The sequence below is a fragment of the Microtus ochrogaster genome, chromosome 21, assembly GCF_000317375.1.
Source record: "Microtus ochrogaster isolate Prairie Vole_2 chromosome 21, MicOch1.0, whole genome shotgun sequence".
Taxonomy (NCBI): domain Eukaryota; kingdom Metazoa; phylum Chordata; class Mammalia; order Rodentia; family Cricetidae; genus Microtus; species Microtus ochrogaster.
In genome coordinates, this window is record NC_022022.1 from 38,557,025 (window position 1) to 38,575,712 (window position 18,688).

General features: G+C 40.5%; 1 protein-coding gene across 1 annotated transcript in view; it reads right to left on the minus strand.

Annotated features, from left to right (window-relative positions):
• Positions 1–6,165: 6,165 nt before the first annotated feature.
• The window catches only part of Clca4 (chloride channel accessory 4), a 20,498-nt gene continuing 7,975 nt past the window's right edge, over positions 6,166–18,688 (minus strand). The window contains exons 6-14 of the mRNA XM_005357391.1: positions 17,181–17,399; positions 14,686–14,913; positions 13,647–13,824; positions 12,437–12,543; positions 10,206–10,421; positions 9,389–9,656; positions 8,367–8,537; positions 7,142–7,375; positions 6,166–6,593 (exon numbers count right to left, since the gene is read on the minus strand). Coding sequence (XP_005357448.1) covers positions 6,166–6,593; positions 7,142–7,375; positions 8,367–8,537; positions 9,389–9,656; positions 10,206–10,421; positions 12,437–12,543; positions 13,647–13,824; positions 14,686–14,913; positions 17,181–17,399 — 2,049 coding nt within the window. The remainder of the gene's footprint in view (positions 6,594–7,141; positions 7,376–8,366; positions 8,538–9,388; positions 9,657–10,205; positions 10,422–12,436; positions 12,544–13,646; positions 13,825–14,685; positions 14,914–17,180; positions 17,400–18,688) is intronic.

The window sequence follows — 18,688 nt, forward strand, 5'->3', positions numbered from 1 at the left end:
AGCACTATCTTAGTGTTGCTAGTCCAGTCAAGATGTGGTACCATTTATAAAGTACTCCTAAAGAAATGGCTTTCTTTTCCTTGAACTTGATTGAGCTGCTGGTATTTTGAACTGGTGGCGTTGCTTTGGCTGTTTTGAGAGACACAATATCTTTTCCTTACTAGACAGTAAATTAGCTTGGAGGTAAGGGATTTATTTTTAGCTTCTCAGCCTCAATTTTGTTACCTGTAAAGTGAGAATAGTAATACCTGTTCCAGGAGTTTTGTGAAGCTTAAGTGATACAATGTGGGAAGCTGGATTTAGTGGGTGGCACTTCTGCCTTATATAGGCAGATCGTCGTACAAGCAAGCAAACAAAACAATAAAAGAAAAAAAATCCTATGGAAGACTTTTTATGCTGTTCCGGTACATGGCAGACCTTGATAAATTCACATTTATTCTCTGCTTCTCCTTATTCTTTTCAAGTGCTTCATGTGCCCTCCCTAGTGCTCTGTCTTCAAGTACAGACCTGAGAAAACTCTGGCATTGCCTCCAAAGATGTCAAAGCCTTGTTGCATGGATTAGATTGGACGAATAGAGGATTCAAATTAGAAAGAGTGAAAGATGTCACTGAGCACGAGGAAGACACATTTGAAATGGTTTCTCATGATGAATGAATCACAAGAGCACTTGGGGAGGGTCATTCTTTACACAAGGGAAGCATGGAGAAGCTAAGTCACCCTAGGTTACAGTTTCAGAAAGGGACAGCTTTGGGCTTTACTCTTGGAGCAATTCACCTAAAAGCTATGGTTTGAAAAAAATACGAAACATATGCTATTTTTCCAAAAGGATGACTTAAAATTATTTTGAGGGTTTGTGTTAAAAACAGTACTTGTGAGTTGGAGACTCTAACAAATGAGGAGTGCCAGGACTGACATTGTATGAGATAACTTTTATTCTGTTTCACTCAGGTTGTATGATGGGGTCTTCAGGCAGCTTTGACTTAAAAACTTAAGTTTAAGTAGAATTCCTTCAGTACCTAGTTACCCATTTTTGATAAATACAAGGCAGAAAAATCTTTTAAAATTTGTAGTGTATTGAAATCAGTTTCAGGAACACATCACTCTAGAGGAATCTCCCATGAAAGAAGCCTGTCACAGAGCAAAGTGCACTAGAGGACTCCACCTGGGCAAAGCACACACACAGGGAACAGTCCGCGCTACTAGATCTGAAGGCTACGGCTACCTTGGTGAAAGGTGATCCTGAAGAGACCAGGAAGGCCATGTCTGGGAAAGCTGGCAAAGGATCTTGTTTCCATATTGGTCTTCACTTTGTTATGAAAACATATATGACCAAGGCCAAGGTTTCCATTTAGTAGGTCCAGAGAAGAGATTAGGAAGCTGGTTGAACAAGGTATCACAAAGCATAAATATTTTTGATTACCTTCCTTGGCCTGAGTCTGTGCCTCCATCCTTACCTCCTTATTCATTTGACGGTTGGCTATTGAGAATTTACCATAATTCAGTTCTCCTTTGTGAATTATGACTAAACTCTACTCTCATATACCTAACGATTAATGGAAAAGATAAACAATAAATATTCTAAAATACCAGCTAGTGTTAAATTCTTTACATATCATTTTATAGTGGAAACGTCATGGTGACTTTGCTGTTGCTCAAAACTGGGTGTTGGGAAGAGAAAAGGAATCACTGAAATCTAGTGGATGGAACAGGAGTTGCAGAAATGCCCTGTGGATCAGTGCTGTTACTTACGTGAAGTAAAACAGGGCAGGGAGGGGCTGCGAAGAATAGTTTTTGTTGCTTTTGGACAAATTTGTCTCTTGTGTCTTTCGAAGTGACTTGAAACTGTGTATAGCTGTAAGAATGGTTATCGGGTAAACTAAAATTGAAAGAATGTTGGGCAGAGGTGAAGTTCATGTGAGAGTTGGATCAACCTACATACCAGATAAAGGCTGGTTGGACAATGAAGAGGAAGTAAGCCCAAGCTTGTTATTGTAGAAGCATGGAGAATACAGTTCAGTTATCTTTGTTTTCCTTATTTAGGTGGGGGTGATTTAACATGTTTCCTCCTTGTAGCTTATGTGTTGAGCAGAGGGTGGATACTGGTTCTTTTGTTGTCCTTTTGCCAATGCAGAGACTGATTCATTTCAGCTGATACTTGAGAGGAAGATGAGCAAATATTTATTGAGCATGGTGATAGGTATCGGAGTTGTGATGATGACTGAAGGATTATCTCCTGCCTTAAAGGATCTCACCATGTGGAAAGAAGTCAGCACAAGTACATAGCCATTACAGTACGGAGCTACAGTGAGCCTAGAGTAACAGGAAGTTGCCTCCTTTGGGGGAGGAGGTTGGGAAAGATAGAGCATCCTCCACAGGAAGTTCAGGACCGAGATTAAGACACAGAAATGAACATGATTTACCAGGTGACTCTAAGCTATGAAAATGGGGGACAATGGACAGTGACCGTCATGGAGAGTGAGAATAGACTCAGGTTCCTGTGAGAGTAACTGACACAGTCGAGAATTCCTAGCAGTCCATGGAGGGCAGATAGAGCCCTTTGCACAGCAAGAGGAAATATGAGAATAGAGACTGGAAGGCTAGCTGGGAGAAAGCCTTGAAGGCCATTGTCAGTTACATGGGCAGGTCTCACTCTGAGCATAATGCAGAGGACAGTCCAGTTGGAGCTGCAGAGTTTCACTTCAGAGGATGGGGCAAGGCCCGGTGATAATGAGGCTCCTTCATTTGCCAATGGTGTGCTTTCTCGGCTGGGTGACTGAAAGAGAGCAATGAATGAAGCAGACATCCTCACTGCCATAGAGACACATCTACACTTTTAGATTTTATCTAGGAGCCTGTGTGGGATTGTATCCTGTATCCAGGTCAGTGAGGAGTGATGATGGGGTATAATATGAGGGCCTGCTCGTTGGGGTTTCTGTCCTGCCCAGTTCCCACAGCTGGCAAGTCCCAAAGAAAATCTCACAGAGAGTCTATATTCATGATAAACTGATTGGCCCATTAGCTCAGGCTTCTTATTAACCCTTATATATTATATTAACCCATTATTCTTATCTATGTTGGCCACATGGCTCAGTACCTTTTTCAGTGGGGCAGGTCACATCCTGCTTCTTCAGTGGTCTGGGAAGGACTGGGGAAAGAGCTTCCTTCTTCCCAGAATACTCCTGTTCTCATTGCCCCACCTCTACTTCCTGTCTATTTTTCCTGCCTATACTTCCTGCCTGGCTAATGGCCAATCAGCATTTATTTAAAACATAATTGACAGATATAGAATTGTTCCATTTCTTCCGCACCAATGGGGAGGTTGGACAAAATATAGAAAGACCAGGTAGGGAGTACAGTTTCTATTGGCAGGTGACAGATACAGGCTGAGATGACATAATGAAAAGAAGAAGAAGAGGAATCTTCTTTTAAAGAAAAGCTTTTTATGTGTATGCATGTGCCTGAGTGTATGTATTTGCAGCGCGTGTGTGCAGAAGCCCTTTGAAGAGGATGTGAGGGCAAGACTTGTTCAGTGACTGAGTGTAAGTGGTGAGGAGCTTGGCAGATTATAGGGTTGGCTTGTGGTCTCTGATGTGAGTGGCAGGGCAGTGAGTGCTTTTCTTAGCCCGAGAGAGAAATTCATAAGGTATGGATGAAGATGGTGAATGCAGTGCTTTAGAATTAAAATGTTTTCCCACCAACAGTGACAAAACAGCTAACCAACCAAACCAAATCAATACCCAAACAACTTTCTGTAATGTATCCCTTAATTTGTATGTCTACTTTTGGTTCAAAAAAATTAAGCTAGTTAGTCATTTTCTCAAACTCCAAATTATATCGTTATATTGTTTCTGGGAGACATAGCTCTGACTGTGCAACCAGAGTGAGAAAGGACACAACCATGGGATCATGCCAAGGTGACTCACCAAGGCATAGCAAGAAATTTCTATATGAGGTGGTCAGTGGATACTGCCTCATAGAGTCAGTCAGCAAGCTGGAAGCTGTGAGTGACTGTGACCTTGTGACCCCTCATCCCTCACTGAAAGCCTTGACTTCAGAAGCACAAAGATGGCCTCTGAGCATAATAACACATTTGTTAACTGTAGTTGGATTTTCCTTGGACCATTAGCTCCCAAATAATGACACGGAGACTTCTTAGTAAGTATGAAAGCTTGGCTTTAGCTTAGGCCTGTTCCCAACTAGCTCTTATAACTTAAATTAACCCGTTTATATTAGTCTATGCTCTGCTGTGTGGCTCATTACCTCTCCTCCATATGTCCCACTTTCTCCATGTCTGGCTGGTGAGTCTCTGCCTCTTTGATTCCTTCCCAGAGTTCCTATCTCTGTCTGAAAGTCTTGCCTAGCCTCTCCTGCCTAGCTATTGGCTGTTTAGCTCTTAGTTAAACCAATCAGAAGGTGACCTGGCAGAGAAACATCTTCAGAGTGTACAAAAAGATTATCCTACAACGTTAACAACTTTAACTGGATTGATTTTAACAAAGAAAGAAGGAAGAGTAGGTAAACAGAGCATATATGTACACATAATTATTTCAATTATTTTACTGAGACATAGCAGAGACTAGTAGAGATTCTATAGTTAAGGGAAGTTTAACTTGAAGAGGCAAGAAGTATTATAGGAACACACACATAAACATAGAATTGACATATGAAAAAAAATTGGAGAGATTTGCGTATATGAGTCTGGGACACTTTGTTTCCATAATAATTTCCAATTATATCAATTTTCCTGCAATGTCATGATTCCATTTCTATTTATGACCAGTTATATTAAACTCTATGTGTGTCGTGTACACCATGTCTTCTTTGCCTGATCATGTTGATGAACATCTAGGGTGTTCCACTTCTTAGCCATTGTGAATAAACATGGATGTACATGCGTCTCTGTGGCGGGACCTAGAGGCTTGTGTGTGTGTATACGCAGGAGAGATTCAGTTGGGTCATGTGGTACTTCTTGCTTTAAATTCACCAATTCCCATTCCCACCAACCATGAATAAAAAGTTCCTCTTTCTTCACATCCTCTCTGGCATTTGCTCTTATGTGAAGTATTACCTTGTTCTAATTGGAGGATTGTGATACCTTGTGTTCATTGGAGGATTGTGATACCTTGTTCTCATGGGAAGATTGTGATACTTTGTTCTCACTGGAGGGCTAGGAATACTTCCTGCAATGAGAATCTTCTCTTCTCAGCCCACTTTCTTTCTCTCCTTAACTGATCTTATCAATAGGCTTGAGCCTCCTAGGTGTGCCTCTGAGTGACGGGTTAAAACAAATCTATGACATATTTTGCTTTTCTCTGGAAAAAAGTCAATAGACTTTAGTTTCAACAATTCTTTCTTAAGATGAGTGAAAAAGTGCATAGGTGTTTATATTGAATTGAAAGACAAACAGGTGGAATCTGATTTTTAAAAAGCAGTATCTTCCTGGGCCCAGTGAGATGACTGGGAGTAAAGACATTTGCTGCCGAGCATGACAGCCTGAGTTTGATCCCTAGGACCCACAGGACAGAAGGAGAGAACCCATGCCCACAAATTGTCTTCTGATATCCACATGCATGCAACAGCACACACACACTCAGTGCCATAACATTATATATATGTATATGTGTATATATATACACACACTCACATGAACACATTCATGCATACGTGCACATACATACACAAAATCAATAAAATAAATAAAAAGAATTAAAATAGCATCTTCTGTATCCATGAATGGCAGTAAGTATGTATGACCTTCACTATGATAGTGTACAGTTGCCGATTTTGAGTTACTATAATGCCATTAGCTTATATTGATAACATCAAGATCACATTCATTTCTTCCCTATAAATATTACTGATTTGTTCTTTTATGTTGTGTCTTGACTACTTACACAGATACTGTTAGTTTCTCCAAGAAATTTGAAGTATCATTTCAGAAAACTTTGGCATCAGAAAAAAAAAATACAGAACGAGAGATCAATATAAAAACAGTTTTTGTCACTATTTATTTTAAGGGAATAAAATTTTAAATTTGTAGTTTTTCATGAATGGGTGAAAAACTTAAAAACATTCTTTTAAATCCCCTTGAAACTATTTTTGAGTTCATGATCACATAGGATGTACTTAAAAACTCAGAAGTATCCTTTTACTTATGTTGCCTTTCAAAACGATGTTTCAGGGTTTGATGAGGACCTTTTCTTTAGGACACAAACGGTAGCACTTAGAATAATGCAGACAACTGCAACGGAGCCAACCACAGACAGCACGATAGTGGAAACACTAACTCCAGACTGTGGACTTCCACCAGGGCTGCCGGGACCCTCAGGACTAGCATCTGCTTGAGGGATGAATAGTGCTACTCGTGCGATGTTGGACAGTTCTGAACTCAAATCGCTTTTGTCGACACTTTTCATGGCAATGAATATGTAGGTTGCATTTTCTTCTGAGATGTTTTCTGGTTTGAAGGTAAAGGTTTCCTTGGAGTTGGCCTCGTTTGGTAACAGGTCAGTGGTATTCACTTGAAGAGCCTCATCAAAATTGTGTCTTAGGGCAGTAATATTTTCACTTATTCTTATGATATACTGTTGAGCTAAGAGAAATGTTATGGGTTAGTTGCTGCATCTTATCATGTTAAATTTCTTTGTAGTTATTCTCAAAAATATTTAACGTGTAAAGTATGCTCATATCAAAAGTCTTACCCATTTTTCAATAAAAACTATCTGACTTTTAATCACTTGCATGAAAAGCAAGATCTTTTTTTTTTTTTTAAAAAAAGAAGCCAGACACCAAGCTTCCACTTCTATTTATTTACTTATTATGTATACAATATTCTTTCTGCGTGTATGCCTGAAGGCCAGAAGAGGGCACCAGACCTCATTACAGATGGTTGTGAGCCACCATGTGGTTGCTGGGAATTGAACTCAGGACCTTTGGAAGAGCAGGCAATGCTCTTAACCGCTAAGCCATCTCTCCAGCCCCAAGCAAGATCTTCTTAATAAATTATAAAGTATCAGATCATAAAATTACCACTTGGCTGAGTTCTCAGTGAGAAATCACTCTCACCTGTAACCTGTCTGCTATTGCATCACATTGGACACATCTCACCTGAGTCAAACCTGCATGACTCTTTGTTCTTACCTTTTCCAGTATCAAAATCATCTCCCGGTGCTGTCCATGTTAGGCTGATCTCTTCCCCATCAAGCATGGCCTGAAGATCTGTGATTTGACTTGGGGGGTACAGGTCAGGCAAAGGACCAGATGGAACATCAGATACGATAAATGCACCTCCAGATGCTGCTCTGCTGAAATTCTCCAGGACTGGCTGAGTAGCCTCTGTCGTTTCAGGTCGTGATGGGTTCCCTTCAATTTCACCTGCATTTAAAATTCTCTAGTTTAAACTGGATGAAACTGAGCTAGTGTTTTTGGAGTTTGGTCAATCAACTTCCTGGACCCTACCTGTTTTTCTGCTTTTCCTTCTCTTTCCCTTATATAGCTGGATTTTATTATGTGCTACAATCATAAGCATTCAATTAATGGGAAAGGTCTTCCTCCAGAATCCTTACAAAGATGTTATCAAATAAAATTGGACAACAACTTCCTTTGAAATGAAAACTTCACTGAATGAGAATGCTATGTAATTTGTTATATGTATTAACAAAACAAAATAAAAATAAATCCAAAACCAAACAAGGTGGCATTAAGTTTAGGCTAGCCTCAAATGCACTTAAGCAGCCAAGGTTAACCTTGAAATCCTTGTCCTCCTACCTCTGTCCCCTAAGTGATGGGGTCACAGGCGTGTGTCACCATGCCTCACTAGTATAAGCCTTAAGAAAAGTATTGCTTTATTCTCAAGTCATTTCCGATTAGAAACGCGTCTAGAGAAATCAATGCCAGTTCTATCATTGACACTCAGATGACATCCTTCCTTCCATGCTGGACGTGCTAAGGAATGATGCTCCTGATTTACTCCATTGCTTTAAAAAGACCCCCAAAGTCACAAGATAAGGAGCAAGGAAAGGAAGACTTAAAACCATTGAAGCTCATGGAACCCAGAGGACAGATTTTCCCACTGGCTGGCACTGCAACTCGTAGTCCAGTGGGCTGCTTCCTTTGTCCTGAGCTGAAAGGTTAACACATCATTGTTGACATGGAAGGGTGTTCCACACTAACCTAATAATAGCTGATAGGTTTTCTGTGTCTACTGTTTGTCAGACTTAGATTGAGTTAACTCAGAGACAATTATATGAAGATCTCATTCTAGAAATGGGGAAAGACACATTTTGAATTGTAAAATATTTGGAGACTCCATCATATCAAATCGCAAATATTATCCTGTGGGTTTATGATAATGTGAGCTACTCACCATTCACTACCCAGCCTGGGATGTAGGCGGCTCTATTCGACGGATGGCGTAAGCTTCTCCTGGCAGAATTTGTTCCTCCATCAGCCCGCACTTTTAAGCTGTATTTGCCATTTTCTGAATAAGCTGTGAAGTACCTGGAGTAGACGCCATCATCTTTGAAAGTATCAGCTCCTTGTTGAAGACATAAAGAAATAAATTACAACACAAGTTTCCATTTACAGAACCCACGCACCCTACAGACCGGAGGAGAGAGAACAGCCAGAAAAAGTCCTAGCTTCCTGCCAGTGAGTCCTGGCATCTGATGCTGCAGGGCTAAGTCTTCCTCTACGTGGTGCCTGTACCTTCTCCCGGGTCCTGGCTCTCATGACTAAGTGCTTTGTTTCAGCTGTGGGAACTCACTCTTGCTTCTCTCCCTTTCTCTGTCAGGATACCAGGCTCTGTACCCCTCCCACCCGATTATTTGTACATCATCTTTGATGCTTTGACCATGCTTTCTTGGTGATGCTCCTCCAAGAAGCATGTAACTGGAATTCTTTTTTTTTAAAATTTATTTATTATGTATACAATATTCTGTCTGTGTGTGTGCCTGATGGCCAGAAGAGGGCTCAGATGGTTGTGAGCCACCATGTGGTTGCTGGGAATTGAACTCAGGACCTTTGGAAGAGCGGGCAATGCTCTTAACCTCTGAGCCATCTCTCCAGCCCCCGTAACTGGAATTCTTGCTTATGTTCTCAGTCTTCTGCATGAGCCTGTCTTAGCTGGAGACAGGCATTGCCTGCCAAGATTACCAACATGATTTCGGCAGCAGATGACATTTATTGAATGGTTACCAAGTGTAAGACGCTTGCTAAGCACTTTGTAGGACTTACCTGATTGCATTTCCTGCTGGTCTTGCTATTCATCTAGAATCTGTCTGTCTTAACTCGTCAGGTTCCCATCTTATTGTACCCACTGCCTCAGGAACCCATGACACACTTTGAACTATAAAAATATAGGTTTATCCACAAAAGGCTGCAGCTTACCTGCACCATTGTCCAGCAGCTCCAGCTCTTCGATGCTTCCACTATTTGATTCTATGATAGCCGTCACGTGGGCTCCGATGATGGGTGTGTACCCTTGTAGAACTTCTGCATAAACGATCATAGGGCTGGGGAAACTGCCGGTGTCTCTGTTCATTTTAGCATTTACAGTGATGGGTGGCACAGAAGAACTTGCTGCTCGGGAGCTTACTGTAATTGTTAGTATTTCTTGGTCTGATTTGGCTTCAAGGTTGTAAGTCCAAGTGCCCGCCTAAAAATTTCAAAGGAAACATGCAGCAAGCATTTAGAGTCTGACTACATTTTTCCATTATGTGATTTTAAGATAGATCACAGAAGTTTTGTGGTTTTATAAAGGTCTTAATTCTTCAGTTACTGAGGCTGAAATGGTTCAGACAGGGAGCCCTGCTATTGCTGCATATAGTGTTTGCCTTGTGATTTCTCGATTGGAAAACAATGTTCTGATAAGTCTGCCCTGGCTTTGCCCTAATTTCTTTGGCCTCAATGTCATGGAGTCTCTGTCTCAGCAAGGATCAGTGAGAAAAGGCAGTGCACTAAATCACACGGACTCTTCATGTTTCTTCCTCGGTGTCCTCAGATACCTCTCCTTTCTACCAATCCATAAAGTCATTTTACCTTTACCTGGACATCACAGTTTTCAGGATTGCATGGGCAATGAAAGTATATAAATTTTATTTTCACTCTGAAGATGGTAAAATTGTTGTTACTCATATTCATGATGACTTTATGGGCTCTTTGGGAAAATATTAGTTCAGGGGAAATTTAAAAGCTAGTGGCTTACCTGAGCTATTCCTGGGATACTGAGATGGGCCATTTTAGAATCTGTGTCCATTGTGAAATCTGTGACTTGTGTTCCTTTGGGATCCCATAGAGAAATGCCAGGAGCTGTTTTCTTCCAGGTTACAAGAAATAATGTGTTCTTTCCCACGGTGCTGTCAATTACCACAGTGTCATTCAGCCAGTGATTATTGTCCAGTTTGTCTCCCTTACTTTCAATCTGTTTAAATGTAAAACATAAAATGACCAAACTTAATGACTACAGAAGAAAACGGTTTTATTCTTCTGTCTACAGATAATTCTTTATATTTAATCTGGAAACAGTCTTACCTATATCGAGCTATCTTAGACCCCCCCCCTCTTCCTCTCCCTCTCTCCTCTCTCTCTCTCTTCCTCTCCCTCCTTCTCAAAAAGGGTTCTTATGTTGTCATGGTTGACCTGGTCGCCCTATGTACTTCAGGGTGGATTCAAATTCCTAGCATTCTCTCTGTCTCTTCCTAACAACAGATTTGTCACCTTTCAGAATGCTTATTCTGATATGACAGCTACAAGGTTGGAAATATGGGGGCTGAAGAAAGGACAGGGTATAATAGGACATTTAAAGTGAAACATCAGTTGGAAAGCTGAGGCTGTGATCCCGCTATGTGTTCTTAGCTTTCTGGGAGAATGCTCGTGCTGAATTTTAGCATCAGAGGATGCTAACTCCCACAGAGGGTTAGTCTAAGCTATGTGTATATGTGACATGCTTACTCATCTGGCTGATGACCCAAAATACAACACTTGGGGTAATTAGAGTATTTTAATCGAGGCAGAGTAAAGGCGTCCATAGAAAAGCAAAGACAGGTAAGAGTCTGGGATAGGACACTTGTCTAGTGCATTGGAGACTTTAGGTTCAGTTCCTAGGAAGACGAAAAAGATAGTTGAGACAAGCTCTCTTGGATAGATTGTTAAAGAGGAATCTTTAAACGATTTTTTTCCACACAGCATTGAGGGTGAAACATTGCACATGGAGTCTGTTCTAAAGAGGGAAAACTGGTTGTGAAGGATAGAATCCTGGGAAAAGAGAAAACAAAAGCCGAGTCTTTCTCTGAGAGAAGACATAAAGGAGTGATTCATTTTTGTTGAAAGTTCTTAGCTGAGGAGAGTCAACATATTACATTATTTTTAAAATCACAAAATTGCAATTGCATGTTTATCATGTAAACATAATGTTTTGAAACATTATAAATGGGCCAAGGGCTATTTAACACAAACATTTTCTCACTACACATTGAGAACACTTCAATTCACTTTCTAATCTATTTCACCAAATATGATATGCATGCTATCAATTATAGTAGTCACTATGCTTATATAATACATCTCCTGGACTTATTACCTAACTGAAAGTTTGTATCTATTTCCTAACATCTCTCTGATCCTCACATCTTACCGGTTGATGCTTATTATGGTTTTTATTCTTTTCTATCAACTCAGCTATTTTGGATTTCAGGTATACATGAGACCAGACATCTCATTGCTCTATGCTTGGCTTATTTCACCTAACATGACGTCCTAGGCTATCTAGTTTCACCCATGTGTGTGCTTACAAGGGGTGTCATTTTAGGAAGAATAGAACATATCATTTTTCTACTCCATCCCAACCTCAACCCCAAACAGTTTCAGCCCTAATAGAAAAAAAATTCTTTCAAGCATCACTCTGTTGCCTAAAATTTTGGTCCCAGCTTAAGCAAACAAGTCTTTAAATGGATTTGGAATAAATTTGAGTGTGAATGCCACCCACACATTTTGTCTCTTCATCAGCAAAGTCTTAGAAAACAAGGTCATTTTGGTCCCATAATGGCAATAGGAGAAATAAATGTGGGGTGCAGTTTTTCCTTTGTATTCCAAGTACCACCACCAAACCCAAATTCCCATCGACTCAGACAATTGTACTATGCTTCCAGCTGGTCCCCGTTTACCTCCATCATTTCCACCCATCATGTATATGACTATACCTTGGCTTTGAAAATTTGTGCTTTCTTTTTGTTTTCTCTATTTAAAAACTTACTGCAGGTATCTCAAGTGAGGAAGACAGAACTTACTTCTACTCTTTCAACACATGAAAAAAAAAGCCAACACTTAAAGTTTTGAACATATCTTATTTCTGCATGGTTTAATGTGTTCTGCCCTTGTACCTTTTCTTGGTTATGGCAAAAACAACCATAAAACTTCTAGGGATGGGAAAATGCTGACCTGAATTGACTTCTGGGTGACATCAGCATTTTCTGAAGTAAGAGCTCCAAAAGCATCCATGAGACCATTGTTCTGGGCTTCATCTGTAGGACCCTTAAACGAGCCTCCTACAATGTGAATGAATAAGTTTTTTTTTGTTTTTGTAGAACATGTGTACTTATCACATTTTAATGATTAACAAGGTGACAGTTAATAAAGTCAAAGTTTCCATATAGATCAAGTAAATTGTCAGAAAATCTCTGAAATGTTAATTGACTATAATGTATCCTAACTGTGAAGCAAAGTCCACCTTATCGCCTCGGTATAGAAACCTCTGTTGAATGAGGTTTGTCATTTTGTTGCTGTAGAAGATGAAAGGCACTACCGTTGTGCATATTTAAGCTCACAGATCTTATACAGTCCTTTAGGGGAATTATCAACTCTTATCTACATCCTTTAGATTTTTTTTCAGAAGGAAATAGATCAGAAGCAGAGAATTGGAAAGATGAGAGAGTTGCTGTATTGAGGTATCTTGACAACAACTGGAGCTGTGGAGATGAACTGATAAGCAGTGGGGACAAGTTCAAGAAAAGCACTATTATTGGGTAGCGTATTTGTGACAAAATAAATTGTATAGATGGCCAGAAAAGTGTTTGAAGTGTTAGGAATTTGTATAGTAAGCCACAAAAAGCAAGTATATATATCTGTCACCATGAAAGCTAAATCAGTGTAGTAATTGGTACTTGTATTATTGGCTCTGCATGCTCTACTGTGTTTAAGAAGGTACTAGAAGTATGTAATCAGTTTCCATCACATATTAAAATAGCAGTCACCACAGTTAACGCTTATCAAGAAATTTTGTGTTTGCTCATTGCCTTTTGTTCCTGGAAAAAAAAAAAAACAAACCAGACTTTGTTCAAGGCCCAGCTTGGAAACCTCCACTTTTACAACATGTTGGGAACATGGAAGGCTTGTTTGCCTCAGTTTAACTCTATTCTATGCTTTTGCTGTTATGAAGGAGTGTGACCCATGTGTTTGGATTGACAGTTTTACTTGCTTTTCCACTCTATTGAACTATGAGGTAATGAGGACAGAGATTGTGTCTGTTTGACTTTGTTCTCCAATCCCTGGCCTGACTTTTGCAGAATGAAGCTTAGAAGAAGTGGTTGAGCATCAGTTTTATATTCATATACAGCAATTGGAAGTCTGTAATATGGAGATCGTGTTTCACCTGTTAGATCACTCATGTTTTTAACAGCTTCCTCATATTTTTCTCCCAAGGCAATGAAGTGAACTATGGATCCGCTCTCGTTCACCTCATCAACACACTCGTTCGCAGTGCTGTCCTCCCCATCACTCATCAGCACAATGTCAGCTCCATTGATTTCGAAACCTCCATTTTTAATTACCTGCAAGCATAATTCAGAATACCATTATACTAGATCAGCTATCCTGATGGAGAATTTACAAAAAGAAGTTGAATAGAAAAAGTGTAAGAAAGAAGAGATAATTTCTATTTTAGAATCATAGAATTTATACTCAGTGGTCCTGGAAGAGCACAAACATATTATTTTTCTGTCTCCTAAATACAGGAGATATTTGTTCAACTGAATGATAGGTGGGCCCAGGCATCATGAAAAACTCCCATGACTAAATGACAGAGGCATCTGAAAAACCCAAGCAAATAAATATTCAAAATATGGACTGCATTTTATTCCCCTGATACACTCTGAACAAGTCCACAGCATATGCACACACAGCCAGATGCATTAAATATCAGTTAAGAGGTGATAGATTCTGCGAGGTGGTGGTGGCGCACATCTTTAATTCCAGCACTTGTGAGGCGGTGGTTGGTGAATCTCTGATCTGAGGCCAGCCTGGTCTATATTTCAGGACAGCCTGGGTTACAAAGAGAAACTCTGTCTCAAAAATCAAAAGACAAAACAAAGCAAAAATGGTGATGGACTCCAAATTAGAAATCTTTTTGATACTTAAATAAATGTTCTAAGCATGTTGAAGTGAGAGTTATTTACATTTACTTGAGACAGGGTCTCAATCCTCAGATGATCTAGCCAAAGATGACCTTGAATTTCTGATCCTTCCAAGTGCTAAGATAACATATCTCAAAGTTTCTCTTTTTGGTGTGTGTTTTGTCCCAAGCCTTTTAAGATTATTTATGTCAAAATGAGGAGGCAAGTAAGAACAGTAGCACTTCACAGGAAAGGCCCTAAAAGCAAAGAGAACAAGATACATTTGCAGTAGATTTTCACCTCGAATGCACGTCGGATTCCACTGCAGATGGAGGTCCCCCCAGTGGCACTTGAAGGCAAGAGTTCCCGAAGCTTGCTTCTCTCAGCATCACTGTTTATTTGGATCATCTCACTTTCAGTAGTGGCCTGGTGATTAAAGTGGACCATTCCTACCCAGGCCCCATCTTCAATGATCTGAATTAGAAAATATTGTGCTGCTTGCTTCAATCGATTGAGGCGATCAGAAATCTGATTGAAAAACGATAAGGAGAAAAAAACCTAAGTGATTTTCAATTGGATGGTAAGGGCAGACCTCATAAAAGGGGTGCATGAAGTTTATTGGCAAGAATGGTCTATAACTATTAATTTGTACTGTCAAAGAAAGCAATTGTAATTTTTTAACTGGTAAATATATGAAGTGTGGTTATGTGTAGCATGGGACGCATAAGAAGGGGTTCCCAGTTGCTAACTCCCCAAGTTAGAGATGCAGCTTGCATTGACACGAAGGCAGTGACAACTCTCATCTCAGTGGCACAATTCCCACTGTAGCCACTCCTGTTAAAATTTATAACCTACGGTTCAAAACCCCAATCAGACTTTCCTGGTCTCCAGACACAGCTGGTCTGACCAATTCAGGATGGAGCAGTCTCCTCAAAGGTGAAATTTACCTGAGTTCCAGGTAATTCTGGGAAGGTCGGTCCGCACTGTCACCTTCTGCTAACCTTCCCCCACTGCTTCTCCTCCAGTGGGCTGACTGCGTTGGCTTTTTGCTAACTCACCAGCAATCATCTCTCTTCACTAGATGAATACCCGGAAGGTACACTTCATGCATTTATTTTCTCTAGATCCTCCTTGCAACCCATACCCAAATTTGCTTGGGACCTTCTTGAACCAAATCACAACAAAGTCCCTACATATCCAGAGCTTTGCTCTACCTGCTTCTCTGTTGTTTTTGTCTTCCTCCTTTTCTGTTTTTTATTACGTTTGGTTTGTGTGGTGAGTGTGTGGCTGTCCGAGGATCCTTGTGCCACAGCACACAATGTCATGGAGCACACGCAGAGGTTAGAGGGCAGCCACAGTGAGTCAGAGCTTACCTTCCACCATTTGAGCCAGAGTTTGAACTCAAGTCATTAGGCTCAGCTGCAAGTGCCTTTACCCACTGAGCTGCTTTCTGCCATTATTATTATTATCATCATCATCATCATCATCATCATCATCATCATCATCATCATCATCCCACCAGCCCGGTTTTGCCTTTAACCTGGATCTACTAGTACCCTGTCTGGAGTAGGCTCCTCATCTTTGAGTCAGCAATCTCTTCTCTTGTAAGACATTTCTAGGACTACTCATGTGTGGGACTTCTGAGCATTCTTCTGTCTTTCACAAACCCTCGTGTTATTGAGGCTCATTTCACCAATTTCTATTGCTCTTTGCCCTTTCAGCAACCACCTTCCCTCGTCCACTGAAGCTTTAATTTTTGCTTCAGCATGCCCGTCCCTCTGCCACTGTGCAGTCATCCTGAATACTTTATCACACGACATCTGATTATTTGTGTTTCCCGTCCATTTGGGCGGCTATCTGTTGGTTACACATATGTTATGAACTCTGGATCGGATGTGGTTCGGGTTCCTAGTAGAATTCTTGCTCTGACTAAGAGAGGCAGAGGCAGTATTGGTAGAATATTCAGAAGTAGAGATATGCAAAAGGATCAGCAGCTTCAGTACCCTACGAGTCCAGTCCTTCTCCTGCCAGAAACCAGCCTCTCTCTTAAGTTTTAGAGGGCAGGATTGACGTAGGCAGATAAGAAAGGGTGAGGGGAGAGAAAACATTACTAGACTATAAAAATATCTGCTTGTTTGGTTTGCTTTCTGAGACAGGCTCCCACTGTGCAACCCACAGACATTGAACTTCCCTAGTCTCCCAAATTCTAGTATTACAAGAACATACTTCCACAGCTCAGCCAAAAGGAACTATGGACTTCTCAAGAACATGCACCTCTGTTTTCAAAGTCTAGCACAATGCCTGCCATTCGGTGCCTGATAACAGAATAAGGGAAAGACTATATGGAGCCATTTATTCTTCACGGTGATGCTGTTCTTTCTATGTCTGAGGAGAGCACTTGAGCAGCTGGGAAATAACAGGATACCATGCTCGGCATTCTGCTCAGTGATCTTGTTGCTTGAGCTGAACTGGAGTCTATGCACACACTAACATACAGCAGTCTCATTTTCCCTCATGTGGAGGATCCATGGTTAAAAACAATGTTATTTCAATATCGTGTTCCCACTAATGGGAATTCCTTAGGTTAGCTGGTCTTAGATGCCTTTCTCTAAGCAAAATATTTTCTTCAATATCTTTCAGGTTATGATCTCAGGAAGTAATAGTACTTTACGACATCATACAGTTTTTAAAAATCCACATAACAAGTAGTGTTGAGGGTTTTTTTGTTTTGTTTGCTTGTTTTTTGTCTTTCAGTTATCCCCATTCCTACAAGACAAAATGAGCCATGAACTTACGGTCATACTCCCAGACACATCAAGAACGAGGCACATGATTCTATCATGGATTTTCAGCAGCGAGAAGGTGGGTGGAGAGGGTGGCGTGTCCATGGGCACGTTGTCAATAAAATCCTCGGAACTGCTGATTACGTCCCATGTGCTTCTCTGATTGCACTTTTCATTATGTAGACTTGGAGCCTCTTGGTTATGGTTTTCATCTTTGCAGAATTCAGTCACCTAAAAGTGTAGTAAAATGTAGAAAATTACTATTTCATGTACTTAAAACACGATCTGAAAAATAAAGCGAGTGTATGTTCGGTGTTAGAATGTCAAAGTAACTAAGCTAGAAAAGTGGCAGTCGTTGATTCTTTGCTAAGGTCCAGGACCTCACTAGCAGTGGAAGCTGGTGATGTTGACAGTACCAGGCTCGACTCAAATCCAATTAGACAGCCACTGGCCGCCACCAACGTGTGAGTGACATTATTGCACCTTTATGCATATCTTGCCATGCTGGTTATTGTCCTGGCTCATAGGTGTTGCAGTTGAAGAACTGTTTAATTGCTTCCCTCCCTTGGCAGCTTGCATAGTGTTTTCTGGAACCATAGAAGTTAGACCACAGGAAAGAGGCTCTTAGGTTAGAATCAGCTTAGGTCATCTGAGTCCTGTGCCCTGAATGTATGGTGTATTCAGCAATAGGGGCTAATTATCAAGGCCTGAAATGCAATTAAAGGCTTGCATCAGTAATATATTGATTGGGCTGCCCTGACCAACCACATGGTACTGGAGTTCTTGTTAGTCTGTGGTTCATGTGTAAGGGCACTGCTAGCCTGTGTCTTAACCCCTCCTCTCTCTGTGTGTATGTGTGTGTGCACATGTGCTTAGAATCTTATATAAATAAAAATATGAAATAATATGATTTCTTGAGTCTTAAACAACCACGGTGTGACTTGTCTCTTGTCCCTCATCCTTACATCCACAGATAGATGTAGTGGTACTTCATCAAAGAAGTCTCTTTTTACAATAATAGGGTCCATCCCAAAAATCCACAACTAGATACAATGAAGAGATCAACAGATCTTGTGGAGCCCAGCCCCAATGGATACATCTACATCACAGCTCCTGCATCTATTGTTGTTGAATATTTAACTATGTAAAGATGTGTTACCTTTGTCTATGTTGTGGTTGAATATTTAACTATGTAAAGATGTGTTACCTTTGTCTATGTTATGGAGTATTACTTTAACTGTGTAAAGGTGTGTTACATTTGTTTCGGATGCATTTGTTTAATTATAATGATGTGTTGGTTTGTTTCACTTTGCCTGCCTAATAAAGAGCTGAATGGCCAACAGCTAGGCAGACAGAAGGATAGATGGAGCAGGCAGAGAAAATAAATCTAGGCTTGAGAAGAATGGGAGAGAAGGAGAAGAGAACAAGGGAGAGAGGTACATGCCTGGGGCAGAGCCAGGTAACTGACAGCCAGATATGATATGGAGACAGTGGGAAAGTAAAGAAGAAAGAAAGAGAGA